We start from the raw sequence: 21,368 nt of genomic DNA, 5'->3' as shown, positions 1-21,368 counted from the left end.
AGTAAAAAATTCGAACTCGTGATTTTGAGGAATCTTCACATTTCAGATCTCTCTGGAATGATGGCCGTTTTTGTAATTATGTATTTGAGTCTCGGTCTGTATCTGAACGCAATAACTCAAGAACGCTTTGAGTAGGAGGATGAAATTTGATAGATGATTTCTATTCCAAATTTGTAGATTTCTATTAAATTTTGTACGAAATCCCTTCAGAGGAAGCCTAATTGTTTGGTTGCCCGAATACAGGTTAACAGGCTGATATAAAACAAAGAGAGCTACATTAATAAAATTTGGGAGGGGTAAGGGCAGATTTATTATTATCTGAAATGTAGATACAGTCTATTAAGGGCGACGGCATTAGTATGACATATATTTATTTCTTCACAATAAGTAGTTTTATAGAATAACAACAAAACAAGGTGATACCCTCAAGCTAAAAGTAATTATACAGAACTGTTTGCTTACTTGCTTGCCGCAACACAGTCATTCTAAAAGCTATTGGGACACTTGGGGTATATAACATGAAACACTCTTTGTACAAATATTAATCACATTAAAACAAAAATCAAGAAACACTTTAACATTTGGTATACAATACATGTGAAAATTTACTATTTTAGAGTTGCAATTTGATCTAGACTTTTAAATATAATTTAAACGTAAGCAATTGTCAAAAAATATTGGGACATTTTTGAAATATATCTATATCAAATTAATAAAATTTAATTTGCTATCGCTTTTTTAAGACCCATAATTTTAGACTTGATTCATCAAAAGAAGAAGCTACATATGGAACAATAGCTAGAAGCATAGATATTTCGGTTGATATGCGAAATAAGGTAATAACATTGGAAAAATAGTAAATCAGTTCATGGTACGTGATCAATCTTGAAACTCATCAAATCTATTGTTTTTAATATTATTCGCAGGTTCAAGAAATTAAATGATGTTGAAAAACCAGCAAAGATAAGAGCATCCAAGGATATTTAGCGAATGGGAAAAGAGATGGATTATGAAACAAGTTCACATTAATCCAATAATTAGAAAAGTAAAATTGATTCTGAAATGTAAAAATAAGTTCCAGAAATCTTTAAATATTGAAACTGACAGAAATATTTTAATAAAACATAAGTATCATGGCAGAGTAACATAGAGAAAGTCCTACATCAGCAAAGCAATTCGAAAAGCTACTGGCATTTGCTAAAATGAGTATAAAGAGCAGCCAAGATAATTTTGGCAAAATGTCATTTTTGTGGATAAAAAAAATACAAACTTTTCTGATCGGATGGCAAGCAAAACGTTTGGTACACACCAAATGCAACATTGAATATCAAAAATTTGTTGCTTACTGAAATATATGGTGGCAACAAATTAGTCTGAGGCTGCATGGAAAACTCTGGTGTGGATCACTTAGACTTTGTAAACAGCATAATGAATAAGCATCTCTATCTTGACATTATCAAACGAAATTTATGTCAAACAACGAGCAACTGGGGAATCCCAGTTGTACCAGGAAAACGACTCAAAACAAATTTCTGATTTTGCAAGCTATGGATCCTCTACCATTGCCTTGGTGTGGTTAGGGTCCCTACCCAGAGTCCAGACCTTAATCCCATTGAGCATGTATCGGATCATTTATAGAAAAAAAAAATTACTGAATGCAACTTTTCTAACAAGAAGAGGGTTAAAAAAGAAACATCTGATAGAAAAGTGGGCCAAAATCAAAGGGTCAGGTTTTGCAAAATTGACCAAATCCATGCTAATTCAACTGTGAGAGATCATAAAGTTCAAGGATGTTCCAAAAAGATATTAACTATCAAGTTCATATCATTTCCTTAATTTATGGGACAAAGTCTTAATTTTTAATTTCTTAATTTATTGGAACGACCGCTGGTTTCTATTAGTGACATTTGACAAAAGAAAAAGGACGAATGCGTTTTAAATTGGGTGTGATTGTACCAGAAAAAAGTATGGAGACAGATACAAAACCATAAAATAACCAAAAAGAGGAAGCAAAAGGAAAAAGAAACTAAGAGAGCGAATTAAACTTTAGATATGAAAAAACAGTTACTGAGAGCCAAATATGGCATGCAAAAAAAGTTTGCGAATCTATCATTAAATTAAAAGGGAAAAAAGCGACTTTTTGCTTTCTGATTTATCACTAAGCTATGTGCAGTCAACAAATACTCATGCTTTCTAGAAAAAATTGGTATGGCACTCCAGGTTTGGTAGTATTTCCTACTTGTTCATTAATTTCCATTCTCTTATTTGAATTATTATTTTTATTTTGGTTTTTCATCGAGCTCTAAGAGCGAAAAAACAAAAAGAGTATTCTTAAAACTTCCTTGCATTCTCTATTAAATGCGTTATCCTTTCCCCCTCCCCCCTGTATAAAATAATGGACATTGGCTAAAGCCGTGTATGCCACGAGTGCTCAGAGTTTTATTTTCAAACATGAGAGTTTTGTGCTTAGTAGAATAGAATCGAAAATTGATTAATCCTGTTTAACTGTATGCCATTGGCGAAAAATAGTAACAAATGACAGATATTTGATCTGAATTTAGTGTTTTTACTGAATCTAGTTTGCATTTTCTTTTTTTGGCAATTAATCGCTGGCATGCGGTTAATACACAAATATCAAAAAGTCGAATGTATTTTGGACGCCTCTTTTGCTCCCGATTGAAGCCAAATTGGCATAGAACTAAGATTGTAGTCTCGAGATCATATACCAAATTTCATTTATTTAAGTCATTGTGTTTTTCAGTTATCGCATTACATGCATGAAAGAGTAAAGTCTGACAGATGATCAACCCCTTGATGGATATGGTTATATGGTTTTAAATTCTATAAGTATACATTTTAGATGCTAAATCTGTGTAACCAATTTTATCTGGACCAGTTCTTTATATTTTGTAGCTTTCGTGTTCCCTCCGGCTCGTCAGCCGTAGAGTTTCATGTTCGAGACTCGATTCCACCAAAGAACCATTGTGTAAGGGGGAGAGGTGTTGCACGTATGATATTTTTGAGTCATCGGGTTCACAAACAGATAGAACAGCACGCAGACATACTTATTAAAATGTGTTTTTCAGTCTCAGGGGATTTGGAACGGAAATTCGTTAAAACCTCGAGTTCAAATTTTTAGCGATTGCAATGCTTTCTCTTTGTATACATGAGAAAATAATTACTATATAAAATTAAAATAAAAAGACATGTTTTGAAAATAATATCAGATAAAATTGCAACTCTGCATCCTTAATGGACTAATCGCTCCTGCTTCAAGTATTTGTTTAATTTATATCCCTTGTCGAAATTGCATGGGATCCATATTGGTTAATTCTTTCCAAAATTAGTCGCAACATTAGAAGGAAAAAAACGTTTGACCCTGTAAAATTTATTAATCCCCATTTAGTAATAGTTCCACATAAAAGTTTAGTTTCTCCAAATGTTCTGAGACTGTTGTTCATCAGAATAAAATGAAAAAGTCTTATATAAAAAAAACTGCATTGAAAATTATTAGTATCATGCACCTAAATAATAACATCTAGAACGTTTGAATGACCTAGCGTCCTGGTATAAGGGTAGTGCGTCTCCCGTGATCTGGGCGTCCCGGTTCGGGCATGGTTGTTCTGTGTTCTATCTGTGAGGTGTGTGAATGTGCCTTGCTATAAAAAGGGTTTGTGCAAATGAATGTGACACAAAAAGTAGCTAAGTCATACTCTTGGTCCTAGTTGGAGCTGTTGAAGAAACAAGAAACGCTCACTCGGCTTAAATCGCTGACAGATAACTGTTAGTGGGTTTATAAATAGAATAAGTCACAACAACGTCTTTTGAATGCAATCTTCTAATTTTCTGTTTCCAACAATTCATTAGGCGAGAAAAATGTAGAATATGTAAGAAGATTAAGCTCCCATTTTCTGAAAGTAAACTCTCAGAATATCTGAGACTAAACAATAGTTTTATTTATGCTAATGGATCGCTTGGTTGTTAGCCAATTCTAAATAGTCAATTTCTTTTCGTGGCTCTTTTGTTCTCACACAAAGTTCTTAGACTCGTATAAGACATTTGTTTTTTCTCGAACAAAAGAAAACTCATCAGAATACCAAACAATAATTTTAAGTTTCTTAACGTAATCTTTAAAATTTCTTTTTCTTCTTGCACGTTTCTAAAAACTGTTGATTAAAAAAAAAAAGATATGTGCTTTATAATTTTAAATGTAGGAAGAAAAGCACTGCTTTCTCAAAACAAAAAAACATCATACTTGAAAAAGAAATTACATTTTTCTTCCAAATGCTTCTGCATTCATCTTTCTTTTAAGTCGAAATTTAATTTCGAACATGTTTCACATATTGTGTATTCACAAAATTAGTAATGTATCTAAAAAAGAAAAAAATGTCCAGGATTAGAAAATATAATTTTATTGTTCAAAATATTTGTAAGAATATTTGTTGTTTATCTTAATAGAGACAGCGAAATTAACCTTAGAATGGATGTTCCCATCGATAATTTAGAGGGTAGTCCCACAATATTTTCCTGATTACAAAAATTATTGTAAAATGATTATTATAATTTTGCATATGGTTGTTTCTATAAATTTTAAAACGATTATAAAAAAAATTTAATAAGACTACTTTATGTCAATAAATTTCACTATGAGCACCTTTGGTATTCCAAAGAATGTCAAGGCGCTTTTATTTTATACGGGGCGCGCCACGTATTTTCCAACATTTCGCCTGTCACACTAGACAGCATCTATGATCATTATTTTGAGTGTAGCATTATCTTTAAATGGCGTTGAAAATTCTCTGCCCTTTATGTAACCCCAAAAGAAAAAAAAAATGTAATGGAGTTAACATCAGGTGTGCGTGTATGTCACTAAACTATTTTTTCCGCAACTTCGTTGACGCCATTTTTATAACAATAAAATATACAATACCCATTTCTACATTATTTGCGCCATCTGTTGGATTAAAAATATTCCAGGACATGACTATTCCATTATAAAAATTATACTGTATATTATTCAACTTTAGTAATATTTTTTCGTAATCAAGGAAAGACTTCGTGATAACCATGAGCAATGCAATATTTGTCAATGATATTAACCCTATTATACTATTTTAAATGTTTGAAAAATTGATTCCATATATAATTCTGAAATGGAAGAGCTTTGGTTTTTTATTGTACCTATACAATATGTAAGCTTTTTGATTGAATTATTTTTACTTTCTATTATACAAAGCATACAAGGGGGAAATATAGAAGTAATCCAAAATTCGACCTTGAAACTATGATGAATCACTAAGTTTTTGATTTCCTTGAGTCTGAAGTCCAAATTTGGAATGATACTTCGCTTTCTGTGAATACGATAACACGAAAATGCAGCAAACTAGAATATAGTTAGAATACAGAACATGGTCTTTACAGCAAAATTGCAGACAGCTATAAAATTTTGAACGAAATTCGCCGTGAGAAGCCCTTATATTTATCTGTCCATGTACATGTGAATATGGTACAAAGATACTTAGTCTAAACATTATTCAAAATTATAAAAAAAATGAGGTTTTTAAACTCAAAAGTTTTACATTGCCAACTACGAGTGAGTCCTATTAGAAGAAGACAATAATGGTTGTATCTTCATGATATTGCACGACATCAGAATATCGAACGAAACATTCTGGTGGTTCAATGGTTCAATATCTTGTGTTAATCAGGAGATGAGTGAAATTTAACAAGCGGTTTTATCATTCGAATTGTTAATGCGTATAAAATTTTGAACTAAATCCTTTAAAGGATTGGATATTTGCTGACCTATCTATTCAGGGGTATGTGAATTTATAAATTCAAATTTACTAATAGACAAAAGAAACTCATCATGAAGTCTTGAAGACAAAATTTAGTCAAATTTTGCCGAATAATTAATTTTAATCCAATAGCCGAATGCATAATCAATTGTGTTTATTGTGCCAGGAAACTTTGAGCAAAACAGGGCGTATTATGTATGTTTAGCAGAAAGTCGAAGGCCAATCAGCCAAAGTATCTCAGTTCTTTCTATTATAATTTATTCATTCTCAAAGACAATTCTTCCTTAGAGGATCTGAAAACTAAATGTTTTAAACAGAGATCGCTAATTTAGACTTCATTCAATGGTACTACATCATTCAAAACTATTAAAAATCCGCTGTTTATAAATTTTCAAATAGGAGATAAATAAACATCTTTAATTTTGACACTAAATCTTAAAAAGGTCTCTAAAAATGATTGCAGCTGTTTTAACACCTGAAAATAACTAGAAATTGTAGTTGCAGATACAAATATAGCTCAGGCATTAAAAATAAAAGTGGAAAATCCCTATTTTCTCTTAACTCGACATCATACTTTAAAAACACTGAAAATGGGCATTTGACATGTGCAGTTATCTAGTGATGGGCAGTAAAAATACTTTAAATACAGAGCACAACGCCATTCTACCCTATCGTAACCATGAGCATTCTGGTCGCTGATGGATTTGATGGATAAAATAGTGGAATTTTATATAATATAAAGTATTTACAGGCAAAAATGTTTACAGAAAGAACAAACATATGTGATTAGAAATAATGATAATAGCTATATCTGATATAAATATTTTTCTAATTTGTAACTGTGAAAGAAAAAATATCAAAAATTGTTATATATAGTTATACTGAGAAAAATAAAAATTATAGGTCCAGTATAAATTATCATAAAATGATGAATTATACAGCGACATAAAACCATGATCTCAATTAGAAAAATAATTTGGTTAAAAAGTTTCGAGAAAAATACTCTTTTAAAAAAGGTAAATATATATGCATGTGTATATCGTAAATCTGCTGTGCTGTTCATTTCTTTGTTGTTAAATGCGAGACACTTGATGCTAAAAGCGCGGAATGTTCCCACACTAAAGACACAAAATTTAGTGGCTAGGGGACAGGAAGATCTCTATTTTCATTGGTGAATTTCACTATCCTATGCATTTTTTGCTGGGACAAGAAACTCTAAGTGATTCTTTTCATTCGTCTTGTTCGAGATTTGATACCGGTTTCTTCATGTTTAGTGGTTTTGTGAGAGAGAATATTTCATGGCATATTAATGTGCCATGACAGTTCCAACGTAGCTGCACATGTCACTTTCAGAGAGGTAGAATCTTCTGAGATACGCAGGGATTATAAAATGTTCAGAGCACAAAGCAACCATTCTCTTTGATCCATGTAGTATTATAGTACGAGGACTAACTGGGAGCACGATATGAAATATTCTCCTGCTTGTGTCACTTTTGCTCCGAAATTTTTATCCCTCATCCAGCAAGTGCTTTCGGAGGACAACTTTTAAATAAGTCAACACTTAATAGGATGATGCAGTCAGAAAGTGCGATTGTACCCAGTATTTAAAATATCGGTTGCAATCTGTTATTTATTATGTTATAACTGTTATTTATTATATACAGTTATAGCATAATATTATATTTGTTTACTATTATACATATTTTTATATTTTTTTTATATGTTATATACATAGTGACTAAATCAGAATTATTTTATACAAATAATTTCAAATTTAAGTACCTTCAAGGCAATTTTTTTCAATACAATTTTTTTTAATAGCGAAAGAAAATTATACTGTTATATCTTATATTTCCTCGCAAAAATTATATCTTTATTTTTAACCACGTTACAATGCCTTAAAATTTAATAATCGTTATTTTCCTAAGCTACAGCAATTTCTTATAAATAAAGTTTAGAAACAATGTCATTATAGAGGATTAATCTTTTATAATGTTGTAGGAAAAGTATATTTTAGATACGATTAATAAACTCTCTTTTTTTCGTTTTCCTTTATATAGCAGAAAACTTTAGAAGTGCCCTATTGATCATCGCTCTGACGGGTCACATCGTGTGCTATGCAGACTCATTTTTCAGTCCAAGCAAAATATTTCTAAAACAATTTCGTATTTATGAATTATTTAAAAGACCTCAAGGATAGTTTAAGGAATGCAAATAGACTCGACAATTATGATATATTTTCGATTTCCTTTTAATATACTCGGGTTTGTTTTCTTATTTTTGTTGCTTAAATAGCAGAAAAGAAGGAAATAACAAAATTTCCCTAGAAATTGCTTTATGTCTTTTTAAAATTTTTAAATTTAGCTAAATAAGCTTGTTCAGTACGCTTATAATATATTAAGAGGAATTTATTTTATTTTTATACGCTTTTATGGAATTTAATGACCTATGTTTGTAAAAATAAAATTTTGCTATTGATTTTTCACTCGTTTCCTGATGTTCTAAAATTTAGAAATTTTGAAAATTTGCGTAATGTTGATGACAATACTTTATGATAATATTTTTAAAACTTAAAGATTAGTTAACCAATTAATTTGATTAAATGATTTCCGTGAAAATGGTACCACTTAATACCTAGTATAAAAATTGTTTTCAAGATTCCTTAGTGTATGCAATAATAAACTATAAAATGAACTAAAAAAAGTAGGACATAATTCATTAAAAAAATATTCTACTTAATATAACAAAAAAGTGTTTTCTAAAAATTGTTTATAATTAATTTATTTCGAATCAATTATTTAAATTGCGTAAAAGGAACACAAAACCAGTTCATCTCGGTCGGTTTCGTGTTGGCATGCAGATTATTAGTTTGCTTTTATTTTTTATTTTCTTACGAACTGTCGCTTACGATCCTCCCAGATTGTCGACTCATGTTTGACCTTAATAAAAGCTACTTGACAAGAAACTTATCAGAACATCATTTGTGAACTTTCTAAATCTCTTCCGAGTCGAATACTAATTAATTTCCAACCAGTCAGAACTGGGTCACCACCTCCTTGATTTGCTGACAGCTTTGCTTGACCTATAGATTATTTAACAACAAATCAATTATTTGTCTTTCCATAAGTATGCATTTTACTTGGTGAAATTCGTTTATTTTAATTCATTCTGTTTCACTGCAACTTATTTTCCTGAAAGAGAAAATACAGCTAATTGAAAGCTACTTTAAGTTTTTGCTTGTGTTAATTTTACGATATAAAACAACCAAGAATTAAATACTATAATTTTGAAAATGATCATGAAAATTATTTTTTTTTTTATCGTCTAGCATTTAATTTTTCTGTAAAAAGGTTGTGTTAGTTACTTCAAGATGTATGGCCAAATTTAATCTACAGAGACTATTAAATTGTTAGTAATAATTAAATAAAAGTGGTTATATTGAATGATTGTTATAATTATCTTTTAAAATTGGTCATAAAAGAACAAGATACTTACATTAAATGAATAATAAACAAATAATTTTATAGTAAATTTCGAATAAACAAAATTGGAATGAGAGAAAAAACTCGAAACTTATTTTTTAAGAATTATTTCACAGATTGGAATTAAAAAAACTACTTAACCGTTAACAGACAAATGTTCTCAATTTGGAGCATAAATTTCATAATTCATTTAAAAGTAAAATTTCGCTCATATTAATTTTAAAAAGTTGTTATTTATAATTGAAAGATAACTTGATTTCTTGGAAAAGAAATCATGTTTCAGAGGTAAAATGAGTCAAGTTCAGAGGTTTATAAAAATTGCATATTTTTACATTCTTACTTAAGTGCTATAAAAAATTTTCTGGAAATGAAAAAGAACTGACAATTTATAAAAGACAGAACCATGCTACAGACGTTTCTAGTTAACACATAATATGTAATAATGTAAAAAAGAATTGCATTTTTTGACATTTCTTTAACTTTCATATTCAATACTAGAAATACTGGCAATCGTAGAATTACAATTTCTTAGAAATACTGGTAATTTCTTTTACTGTTTCTGTTATTTTAATGAGTTTCCACTAGAAATAAAAATGAGAGGAACTCTGTATTTTAGAAGCAACAGAATTCCTTTTATAATACAAATAATAAATTCCTCAATTTTAACAAAAAAAAATTGTACGGTATTCAGAAGCATTTGATTATAAATATAGTATAAATATTAATGTGCTATTGGAAAGACAATTTTCTAGAGATTGTTTCTTCCAAAAAATATTCTCACTTCTTGTGATCTAGTCAACTGAAAGATAATATTATGCACAAGCAAAAAAGAGGCTTCTAGAACAAAAAATTCGATCCATAAATATAATTCTAATATGATAAGTTGGGTAAAATATTGAATATTTACAGTCACTTCCTAGCAATAAGAAAAGGTATTTGAATTTGTTTCAAAACGCATTAAATGATGCTATTGTTGTCGAATGGCTATTACATACAGCAGTTCATAATAAAGTTATTCATCTGGAATTTTGTCGAGAAATTATCATCACTCCTTTGTGAATCAAGAATAGACATCAATTAAGAACGTAAGTCAACATCAGGACCAAATGTGTGTCATAGCGGAAGAAATGGTCATTACCTTAACCAATAACTGATGATAGATGTGCAAGGAGAAAAAATAGATAATAGTGCACTGAGTGGCTTTTTAGAGTAAAATAGAACACATTTATAACATGTGACTTTATGCATATTTGCAAAATTAAAATTTTTATTTATTAAAATTCAGGAATTTTTAATTTAATTCATATCTGTGCTTAAGTATGAAATTCAAACGTTCATTATTTCATTTATTATTGAGTTTGCTCGTTACTGTGTTCTATTCTAATATTTAGCGTAGTGGGCTTAGTTAGAAGAAGCCAATGTTCCCATCACTGTGAACATCAGAAGAATCATATATAAACATTTTTCTTCAAATTTTAATGATTGATATCTCTAAAAGAAATGATAGAAAGTAAAATACTGATGATGATGTCGTGTCCACGTTACCACGCAGAAGGGTTGCAGTAGCTTCTCAGGGTAAAGACCCTTGAACACCCGAGCGAGAAGTCTGACTTCTAGCTCATGTGAAGATGAAACTCACACATTCACTTGCACAACATCTTTTTACGGAGGGGGGGGGGCACATTCACACATCTCACAAATAGATCACATATGAAGAACAACCTTGCCTGAATCGGGATTCGAACCCGGGACGCCCAGATCACGGGGAAGATGCGCTACCCCTATGCAAAGACGCCGGCAAGTAAAGTATTCAAAACAGTAATTAAAAATAAATCTGGAAATGAATTCATCTTGAAAAGGGTTAATTAATAATTTAAAGTGTAATTTTTTAAAGCAGTGGTGAACTAAAACATTTATAGGATTTAGACTGAGTTAAGAAAATAAATTAATTTAGCTTTTAAGATTGAATGAACTTGATTTGTTAGTTTTTGATTAATGAATAAATAATGCACACATCAAGTATTTCATTATGATTTGAGATAAGAAATCCAAACAACTAGATTTTTTTTTTTTTTTTTTTTTTGTTTCATCAAAAAATTTAGAATGCACTTATACTAACTTTCTTTTCAGTATTAGATTTTGGCACATGGTTAAAAAAATAAAATAAAACGAAGAATCTATAGATAATTATTTTATCATTAAACCATTGCTACAAAAAATGACCTCGTAAAGCACTAGTTTGGTAGTTAATGAAATTGTTAATATTTTTTTTTTTTGTGGTTTCTGAAGTTATTGAGGTATAGCAGCTCATAGCAGAGGTGGTAAAATTGCTTTTCATAGATATTTAAAATTATTTGATGGTGAATACACTTCCTCGGAAAGGATTGAAATACATCATCATATTTTAATACAGTAACTCTAAATCCAATAAACTTTAAATTGCCTAAAATTTTTCAAAAAGTAACAACTTAAAATTTTTTTTATAATAATTTATTTACCTTTCAATTTCGTAAAATATGACCATAACATAGGAACCCATTTTGTGCAGATATTAACAGCAATGGGAACATTCTTTTAAGGTCAAAAACCTGGATTTTGTTTTTCAGATGATAGACCTAAGTAAAATATCGATATAAACTTTTTGCCTTGACCCTCTTCCCATCCACTCATAGTTTCAGTAAATGCTTACACAATATTTATAAGAAAAAAAAATGTCTAATCATCTTAAGTTTCATTTTTCTATGTATAGAAAAATATTGAGAAAGTGAAAGCTTTCACTGGAATTTCTTCAAAGAAATTATTTTTTGTATTTGTAAAAAAAGATGGCCAAGAAAATTTTTGACTCTTAAAAGGTATCATATAAATTTGCTAAGTAAATATTTAATGCAAAATCCCTTCTAGTTATAAATTAAAGTATCATTCATTATTTGACTTCCAAATTTGGAATCGATATATTTCCGTCCGAAAATAAATCAAGGGTGGAAAAAATTATAAAAGACCTGATTTTGAGAATCGCAAAGATTGTAACAACTCTGAAAATACAGTAATCATGAAAATCGTTCTCCAGTTCCATTTCGTCGCTTGAAGAAAACGAATTTAACGAGCTCTGGAATCTACATAACCATCAAGAACTCAGTGACAAATAAGAACAATATTTAAGAGAGAAGCACAGATGACAACAACTCTGCAAATGCTGCAATCATGACGATCATCAGATTGCAATTCAAGCTTGTTGTTTGAGAAAAACAAATTTAATGAGTTTTGAATGCATTTACATATTCAACAAGTATAAGTTCAACGCCAAATAGGCTAAGTACTCACCCATTAGTCATTAAAGATCCCTAAATCTTAAAGTGGCCAGAGTTTAGAAATGATGCTTTGAGTGAGCACACGCGTAGCAATGAATATTTCATTTCCTTCAATTATAAAACTAGAAAAATCCATGCGTCTTAAGTATAAAAACATGCTTACTGTTACTGATTACGAACAAGCGGCAGTAGTTTGGAAATATATCGTGGCTAAAAATATACCACAATTATAATTAGACTTCCTTTGTAAAAATTGCTATCAGTTTCGCATTTTAACAGATTATTCCTGTAAACTGGCGTTTTTTAGTATGCATACAATAACTTTATTGGGTATATAGCTAAAGCGAAGATGTGGTATTAATTTTCCCATTTATTTACTAAATTGCAATCTATTTTTTGTGGCGATATATGATAACTCAAAATGAGGTAGAATAAATGTGTTGAGTGTATCAATTGATAGAAGTGCCCCCAAATGCCAATCAATATGCTTAGTCCTATTTACAATTTCGTCGGTCGTTTTTAACAGTAGCAACTAAGTAATAACAATCAAGAATTCGAATACTTCTAACAGCATTTGAATGCATTTATTTGAGTTATGAAAATTTTATGTATATTTTAATTGCTTATCTTAAAGTTATAAGAAATGTGTTCAGATTTCACGGATATTCAATACTTTCAAATTATCTTGGCATTATATTCAGAGTTATTTATTTTGTCACGGTGACCTGGTGGTAGAGCTTCCGTCACAGAACTAGACAGTCGCGGATTCGACACCCGATTTCACCAAATATCCATCTTCTATGATGTACTTTAAATATGTAGTTTGTTAAATGACCCCCCCCCCCGGTATGGAAGTTTAGGTATCGTTCTCGATATCTCAACAAGATTCAAAATGACAAGGTCCGTTATAAAATATTCCTTATTACGAGATGTCCGCAAGCATAATTAAAGCCAGGGCCATATATGTTCCTAGGATAATAAGCATACTAGTTTTCTCGTATTACACAATGTCCTAAAAAGTCTTTTACAAACTTGAAGAGTATATAAGCCATTTCCAAACAGAAAGAAAAGTCATTCTTATATTTTCGCATCTGCTCGGAAAAGGTATAATGAAGGTAATAAGGGAGTCCTTTTGTCAATGAAGTAAGTAAAAGAAGAGAATAAATACGCCAGATAAAAGGTACAAATAAGAACAAGTACTAGGTACAATAGTAATATTCCTAGTATGGACAGATCGAGAAATCAAGTATTTTGAATACTTACTTTATGTTTTCCAGATGTTTGTTGTTGATACTTCTTCCTATTTGTCATTATCGAACCTTTCATACTATATACGACTTGAAAATGGATTGTTGGGCTATTATACATTTATATTCCTTTAAAGTAGTATTAAACCTTTTTATCTGGTGTATCCTTTTTATTCATTTAATTCGCTGACAAACAATACCCTGTAACAGCTCCTCTGTACATTTACTAAGCCACTCTCTTTTGCAAAGAAAGTCTAGTTACTATAAATATGTCATTTTATAGCAGCAACTTTCTACATTTTCTAAGCCACTCTCTTTTGCAAAGAAAGTCTAGTTACTATAAATCTTTTTTTTATAGGAGCAACAATAATGGACACAAAACGACTTCAGTTTGGAAGATGGAGGAAATTCCTGCTCATTTGCTCGATACCAGCGATTGTCTCTGCTGTTGGCATATCCTTCTTACCAGAATCGCCACGCTTTTTGCTGGAGGTTTGTAGATAATTTTTGTTGGGTCTTTTCTTTTAAACGTAGAAACCAGCTTTAAAAAAAAAACTGTCTATTTAATCCCTTGTGTTGAGACTATCTGAATTTCATTTCATCCAGTCGTTTCTTCTAATAAGATTCAAACATGTGGGTTCGTAATGTGAAATAATCCACTCGTTGTTAATCTGACTCCATGTTATTCTCTCTTATTTACAATTCTATTTACCTGCTATTTATATAGTTGCTTGCTTTGTATAGTTGCCATATACAAAAACATATATTGGTTTCGCGCGTAATTAATTCTGACTTTAGAGTTCTGAAAGTAAGTTATAGCTTATGTTAAGTTAAGTTATGCTTAAAGTTAAAACTAGTTTTTAGCCAAAGGCGCTCGTAACAACTTGTGTTTCTTTTCAGAAATTCTATTTCATTCTAAATCTAATTATGAAACACGAATTTATTTTTACTAGAAGAAAAGTTGTGGTAAATTTTAACAATTTTAATTAATCCATCTGAAACATAATCATGGAGTGCGAATTTCTTTATATTAGAAAAAAATCGCTGTATGTAATAATACATCTAATGAGACACTCAATTCTGTTTCATATAATGCTCATTAACTTTGACAATATTCGTTTTCTTATATTAATAATCTTGATCAATTGCACGTTGCATCATTTTTTACATGGTATCTCATTGTCGTAGTTTAACGTTTTTGAAATTATTCGATGACTTTCTTATTGAGTCGAAAAATGTATGTTTCGAAATACAGATAGCAGTTTGAATGTTCATGTGTTTTATGCATTTTCTTCGTACATCTTTTGCGGGTTGATATTTTTATTTAAAAATATTGGTAAAGTTAGTAGCTCTGACATTCGTCAGGATAGTAATTAGTATCCGATTAGATCAATGCTTTAATTTCACAAATGTTATCAGAAAAGCTACTTTTCTAATTCTTTCATTTATTTAGTTTTTTATAAAATATAAATAAGTATATTAAAAATTAAACAAAATAGAACATAATATGAAAAAATGAAAGATTTAGTTTATTAGGGTAATGAAATTCATTGTTGTACCTCTGGGCAGATTCTCGTCTTTTTATCGGAAGATCGAGATCTACGGAGCTGATGAATCCTCACATGATACATGTCAAATAAGACCATCCAATTTATTTTCGGAATTAATTTCACATATTGCAAGAGGAAAATTGCTTAGCACTGCAGCCAAGCATAAATAAAAGTACAGTTAGATGCTGAATGACATGTTTCAAGACGTTTGTCATATGACTGTGTTGATTCGTACTATTTCTGCTCCATTATACCTAAGATCTGCAATGTATCTCGACCATGAATATCAAACATGACATCGAAGATTAAATTCTTTCACTTTAATCTTTTGAGAAAAATTCGATAGTATGATGTCGTCGGATAAGACGACAATGTTTAGTCTATTCTAAATAGTCTCTAAGAAGTTTTAAAATGAGATGTTAATTTAACTAATGAATAAGTCAATATGAATCAAAGAAGTACTTAGTTGAGGAAAATTTCATCATTAAAAATCATTTCAAGCATGAACAATGCTATTCCTGTCAAAGGATTATATCAACGTACATCTAGTAGATGTGAATCTAAAGTAATCACTTTATGCTCATATAAATATGAATAAGAAAATGTGCCTTTAATCAATTGTTCTGAAATATTTTGAATGTAGGGTGAAGAATTTTTAGTTAAATTGCAAAAATAAATGCAAGAAGTTAAAAAGTAAATTATAATAGATATATAGTAAAAGATTACATAGCTTTATTTGGATTCACAAATGAATACTTACACGGGAAATGTTCAAAAACCATTAAAAAAAAACTTTCCCAAAGACTAATTAAAACAAGCAAGATTTTTTAACTTCATAAATAATGATTACTAACAATATTCTCTTTCATTTTATATTAATATACAGGGTGTATATTTTTATCGTGACCCCCATTAACTTATTCCTAAACCGGTAAATATCAAATGCTTGTCAAAATGTGTTATTCTTAATTATTATTTTTGTTTTTGTATTTCCATTTACATGGAAAACTTATTCTTCATTTGAGCGGTTGTTTTTTAATTAAAAAAGCGTCTGTCAGTTTACAAAAGAAAGAAATCCTTATTATACATAATAATCAATTTGGGATATTAGAAAATCCTAAAACCACGTATTCAAACATGCATGAAGTGCGTTAGTCTGGGAATGTTTAGTACAGAATATGGAAGTGTATTTTAACCTTTACCTTCCTTTACACTTCCTTTACCATGATACTTTGACATTTATGAAATATACGGCGATTTTGTCTGCACTTTTATCGGATTATTCGGAGGAGTTCGTCTCGTTCTGAGATTATTCAAGAATGTGGTTTCAACATGATGGAATTCCTGCTCATAAATACTTTGAGTCGTATGCTAAACTCAACAATAGATTTTCAAATAATGTCGTTGTGAGTGGATCCAACAATCACCAGATCAAATCTATTCGATTACTTCCTTTGATACTACCTGAAGAATAAGGCATACAAAACAGAACCCACAAGTCTAGCAAATTTGATAAATAATACTATTATGACATGCAAATCCGTTATGCCAACTATGGTACATAATTCTCATTTCGAGCAAATACTATGAGAAGGGGATTTTTATCTCGTCTTTAGGATCATCGATTATAAACGTATTTTAAATATTACTTTATTTCTTAATAACAAAGATTTAATTTTTCCATCAGGTTCCATCAGGTTAATAAACTAATTAGCTGGGTTGTATTTCTATTATTTTTATATATGTTGAGTATCTATTTAATATTCTTTCTATTGATTATATAAACCAATTAAAAAATTTTTGACATTTTTAATTTCATCTAAACAATTTACTTTTCCAAATTTTCCTCAAAATAAATTTGTTTACTACCCTCGTTTAAGTTAAAAAAACTATAGCTTGATAGATTTTTGTCAAAAAACAATGGAGGGGGATATTATATGGCTTATGGTGTCGACAACTTTTTACTAAATATGACTGATGGGACCAGGGCACAATCCATATAAAAAGAATTAACTTTTTCAGAAATGTACTCATAAATTAGCTATTGGATCATGATAAAAGCGGACATCCTGTATATGATAATGTAATGTTGAGATTAGTTATCGGAGTTTATGCACCAAAGAAATCTCAAATATGAAAAATCTTCGAAAAATAAAATTTTTCATTCATAGATGAGGGTGCGGTATATTTTTCTAAATGAAGTTGTGAGAGAAGTTGGTTAATGATTTGTGTTATTATGAATCTTGTTGTTTATTTGTTGCATGTCTCTTCACGTGTATGCTTATGCCGGCGCCATCTATTGTTGGGATTTTGAAATTATTCTATTTTGTCAGTAAATGATAGACCTAGTGATAATTCTCGTTAAACAAACAATTTTTCTCTTGTTTATCCTTTTCGGTTCGGAATTACTTTACACATGCACTAGCTTTTTAGAATTTCCCACCGTTTTCACATTCTTATAAAATAATGATTATTATAAAGTAATGCAGCAACAAAAATCCTCAAAATTAATTTTTAGTAATTAAAAGAAATTAATAACTAAGAAATAACTAAAAAATTAATAATCAGCTTCAGAAATTAATTAAAAATCAGCTTCCAAAACCTAAAAATTAATATCATGTATATAATTATGCAATTAATTACTTCTCGGACGGCAAAACATTAATGATATAAAGGATATTTTTTCACGTTTTGTAATTTTAACAGAAAAGATAAATTTTGATAAAATATAATTGAAAAAATTTTATAATATTATTTTCGCTCGTGCGAAGTAACATTAAACATAATATTTTAAAATGAAATTTCCCACGTCATGTGATTAATAAATTATCTTTTTAAAGTTTAGTATAGATTTTTTTTTCCAGTACTAATGATTTTTTTAATCATGATTTCATTTTACCATGTTCGGTGAGCAAACTCTGCGATTGTACAAATAATACAATTTTTATTTAAACAAAATAATGAAACGAGATTATATTTTTGAATAACAAAAATATATTTTTCAAGAGTATATTTTTCAATTTCAAAGCAGTTTAAACACAGTCCAGTGCATTCATTTTATGCTATATTGCAAAAGTTTCAGAAAAAAGAAAGAAACAGACAAGGTCTATTATTTTAAAATATAATATTCTTAAATGCTGTAATTTTTTAAAAAATTCTAAATCTTCTGATTTTAATATAATCATTTTGTTAGTGGTAATACTTTAAAATCTGTATCCTCAAGTGATTAATTGATATTTCCTTCAATATCCTCTTCCTCTTAACTATTTTGAGTATAATGTGGGATAAAATCAATCTTCTGAATTTCATTTTCAATTAATAATTCACTATAGGTGATTATTTGATAAGAAATTCAAGTAATATATCCCATGAAAGCAAGATAAAAGTTTGCAATACATTATTTCAGAAATGTTTTTATTTCTAGATGGGAAGAAACAGTGAAGCAATATATGTTTACAAACAGATATTTTCATGGAATCACTCCGTGAAATCCGGAGAAGAATATCAGGTAATAAATGCAATTTAAATACACTTTAATTATATATTCCTTACATGAAAATATTTTAGATGAGAATTTACAGCATCAGTTTAGTAGTATTAAAGTAAAAAAAGAAGAAAAAAGAATTGCAGTAAAATTATTGGAAACCTTAAATTATTTGGGATAAATGCTTTCATTGAATTGGTAATTACTTGAAAATAATCAGAAATGCGCATTTAATTTAGCTTTCAATTTTATTTAAACAAAATTCTAAAAAATAAGTACTGGTTATTCTGTAAGATTGTTTACAAACTTTAACAGCATATGAGCCATAGAGAAATGAGTCGTTTTTACAATTGAACATAAGGTAGAAAATGTCAAGGTGTGGAGTACAGGTGGTTCTTTTTAAGTTAAAAGAAAAATATGCAACACATATTTAATGGAATGAAAATTCACAATAGCAGAGCAACACAGTTGCATCAATAACAGTATGTGAAGCTTATTTTGCTTCAGATGGCAATTTCTTTGAACACTTTAAGTGTTCCAAAGGTTTGTCATTGATACTGTGTCCTACTTATCATTAACGAATTTGTTATACTGCATATGTAATGTTGTGCTACTGTAAATTTTTATTCCATTAAATCGTGTTGTACCTTCTACATGATGCATACTTTACTTTTATTTAATTCCCTGACTAAGAGCAACCTGTCTTGCGTTTAATGCCCCATGTTCTTCGGTAAAAGATACTTGTTTTAGTACGCTTGACTTAACCTTAAAGTTTTTAAATTATCTTTCTGGATACCCTGCATACGTTTTCCTTTCGTGTAATAGTTATTTCTACGTCATTATATCTGCATTCTTTAATGAATCACAGAATTTATAAATTTACTTTTAAAAAACTATGTTTACAAATTAAATACTCTATACTGAATATATTTTGCTAAAAAGCCATCGGACATGTGGAATTCAAACTTTCTTGCTGAGCATTTAAATCTTTTTAGTTGACAGAGTTGGAGGTTCCTGGCAAGAGACCCACCGTCCATGTTTCGATTCCATCCAATAGAGGAATTTTAAGAGAGATGCTACGATCGTTAGAAGGCGTAAGTACCATCTTCTACGATACTGTATCCAATTTAAATCTGCACCCAATATCGTTCAGCTGTGACTAAATAAATAGTTTTTGCATGCTTTATATGGGTCTTTTAAAAATTGAAACATATAGTGTAAACATTTTGCTCATGCTTAGTTACGATTCTTCATATTTATTAGTTGCTCGATAATAAATTCCTTTCATGTATAATATTTTTATAATATGCAAAATATATATTATAATATGCAAAATATTTTTATCAATTAAAATCTTTATCAGCTGCTTTTAATTACAATATTAATGAACCAGACAATTTTTAAAAACCAATGATAGCTGATTTTCTCCATAAGTTTTTGATATCTGTTATATTAATATCGTAAATTTTGTTCACAAATGCTGAAGTATAAGAAAGATTATTTACAGTTTAATTTAGCTTAGTTTTAAGCATGATTAAATCACACTTAGACCAATTAAGACCAATAAAAGCAGGGTCAAAGGGTTTATTTATATAAAAGAGAGATTTGAAAAAATAGTTGTAGAGTAGTTCAACGTGTGGAAAGAACCATTTTTCTCAATATCTAATTTAATAAATATCTAATCTAATTTAATCTAAATATCTAATCTAATTTAATCTAAATACCTAATCTAATTTAATCTAAATACCTAATCTAAATTAATTTCTCAATATCTAATCTAATAAATATTTAATCCTTTTTTGTACTTTAAAAAGTTGACAACATTATTTCTAGTCTTATATAACAAGTGCGCAAAATTTGGTTGAATTCGACCAGATATTTAGGAGAGGATATGGAACATGCATATATGCATAAGTATACAGCTACAATGGTTTTTATTTACCAGATGATTCAAAAGTCCGTTAACGTTTGAAAATTCAATAATTTGCGGAATAATGTAGATAGAGAGGTAGAAATTGACACACAATCTTGAAATGATATGGGGTTTTTATTATAACCAAAAAAAGTGCCAAAAATAGCCAAAGGATGGCGCTTTAGATGATAACAAAAGCAATAATTAGCATAACATGTTCATCATTTCCCAACAATATCTATAGTGGAGGGACAATTTTGTGATAGCACTGTACGGCATATCTGTAGGTGTGGTGCGAAATTATCATCGGATGTTGTTTTTTAGCACCCTTAATGAAGTCGGACGATAGTGGTAGACTTTTGACTTCAGGTAACCTCACAACCAATAATCACACGGATTGATCAGGGGACCTGGGAGACCAAGCATGACGGAAGTTCCGGTTCAGCACGCGATCCTCACTAAACGATGTGCGCAAGAGATTTTCTCACGTGTAGCAATATGGGGTGGAGCGCCATCCTGCATAAAAATAGCACTTTTATGCTGAATGCTTAAAATTCATCCTGACATTTATTCTAAGAATTTAATTA

The 21,368-nt window shown here is 29.7% G+C and overlaps 1 protein-coding gene across 2 annotated transcripts in view; it reads left to right on the top strand.

Moving 5' to 3' along the window:
• The window catches only part of LOC129961107 (synaptic vesicle glycoprotein 2C-like), a 98,695-nt gene that overhangs the window by 67,791 nt on the left and 9,536 nt on the right, over positions 1-21,368 (top strand). For both annotated transcript variants that reach the window (XM_056074937.1, XM_056074938.1), the window contains exons 6-8: positions 14,194-14,327; positions 18,810-18,893; positions 19,865-19,963. In XM_056074937.1, coding sequence (XP_055930912.1) covers positions 14,194-14,327; positions 18,810-18,893; positions 19,865-19,963 — 317 coding nt within the window. The remainder of the gene's footprint in view (positions 1-14,193; positions 14,328-18,809; positions 18,894-19,864; positions 19,964-21,368) is intronic.

This window comes from Argiope bruennichi, chromosome X2 (assembly GCF_947563725.1).
Source record: "Argiope bruennichi chromosome X2, qqArgBrue1.1, whole genome shotgun sequence".
In the NCBI taxonomy this organism is placed as follows: Eukaryota; Metazoa; Arthropoda; class Arachnida; order Araneae; family Araneidae; genus Argiope; species Argiope bruennichi.
This window is presented reverse-complemented; position numbering and strand designations above follow the sequence as displayed.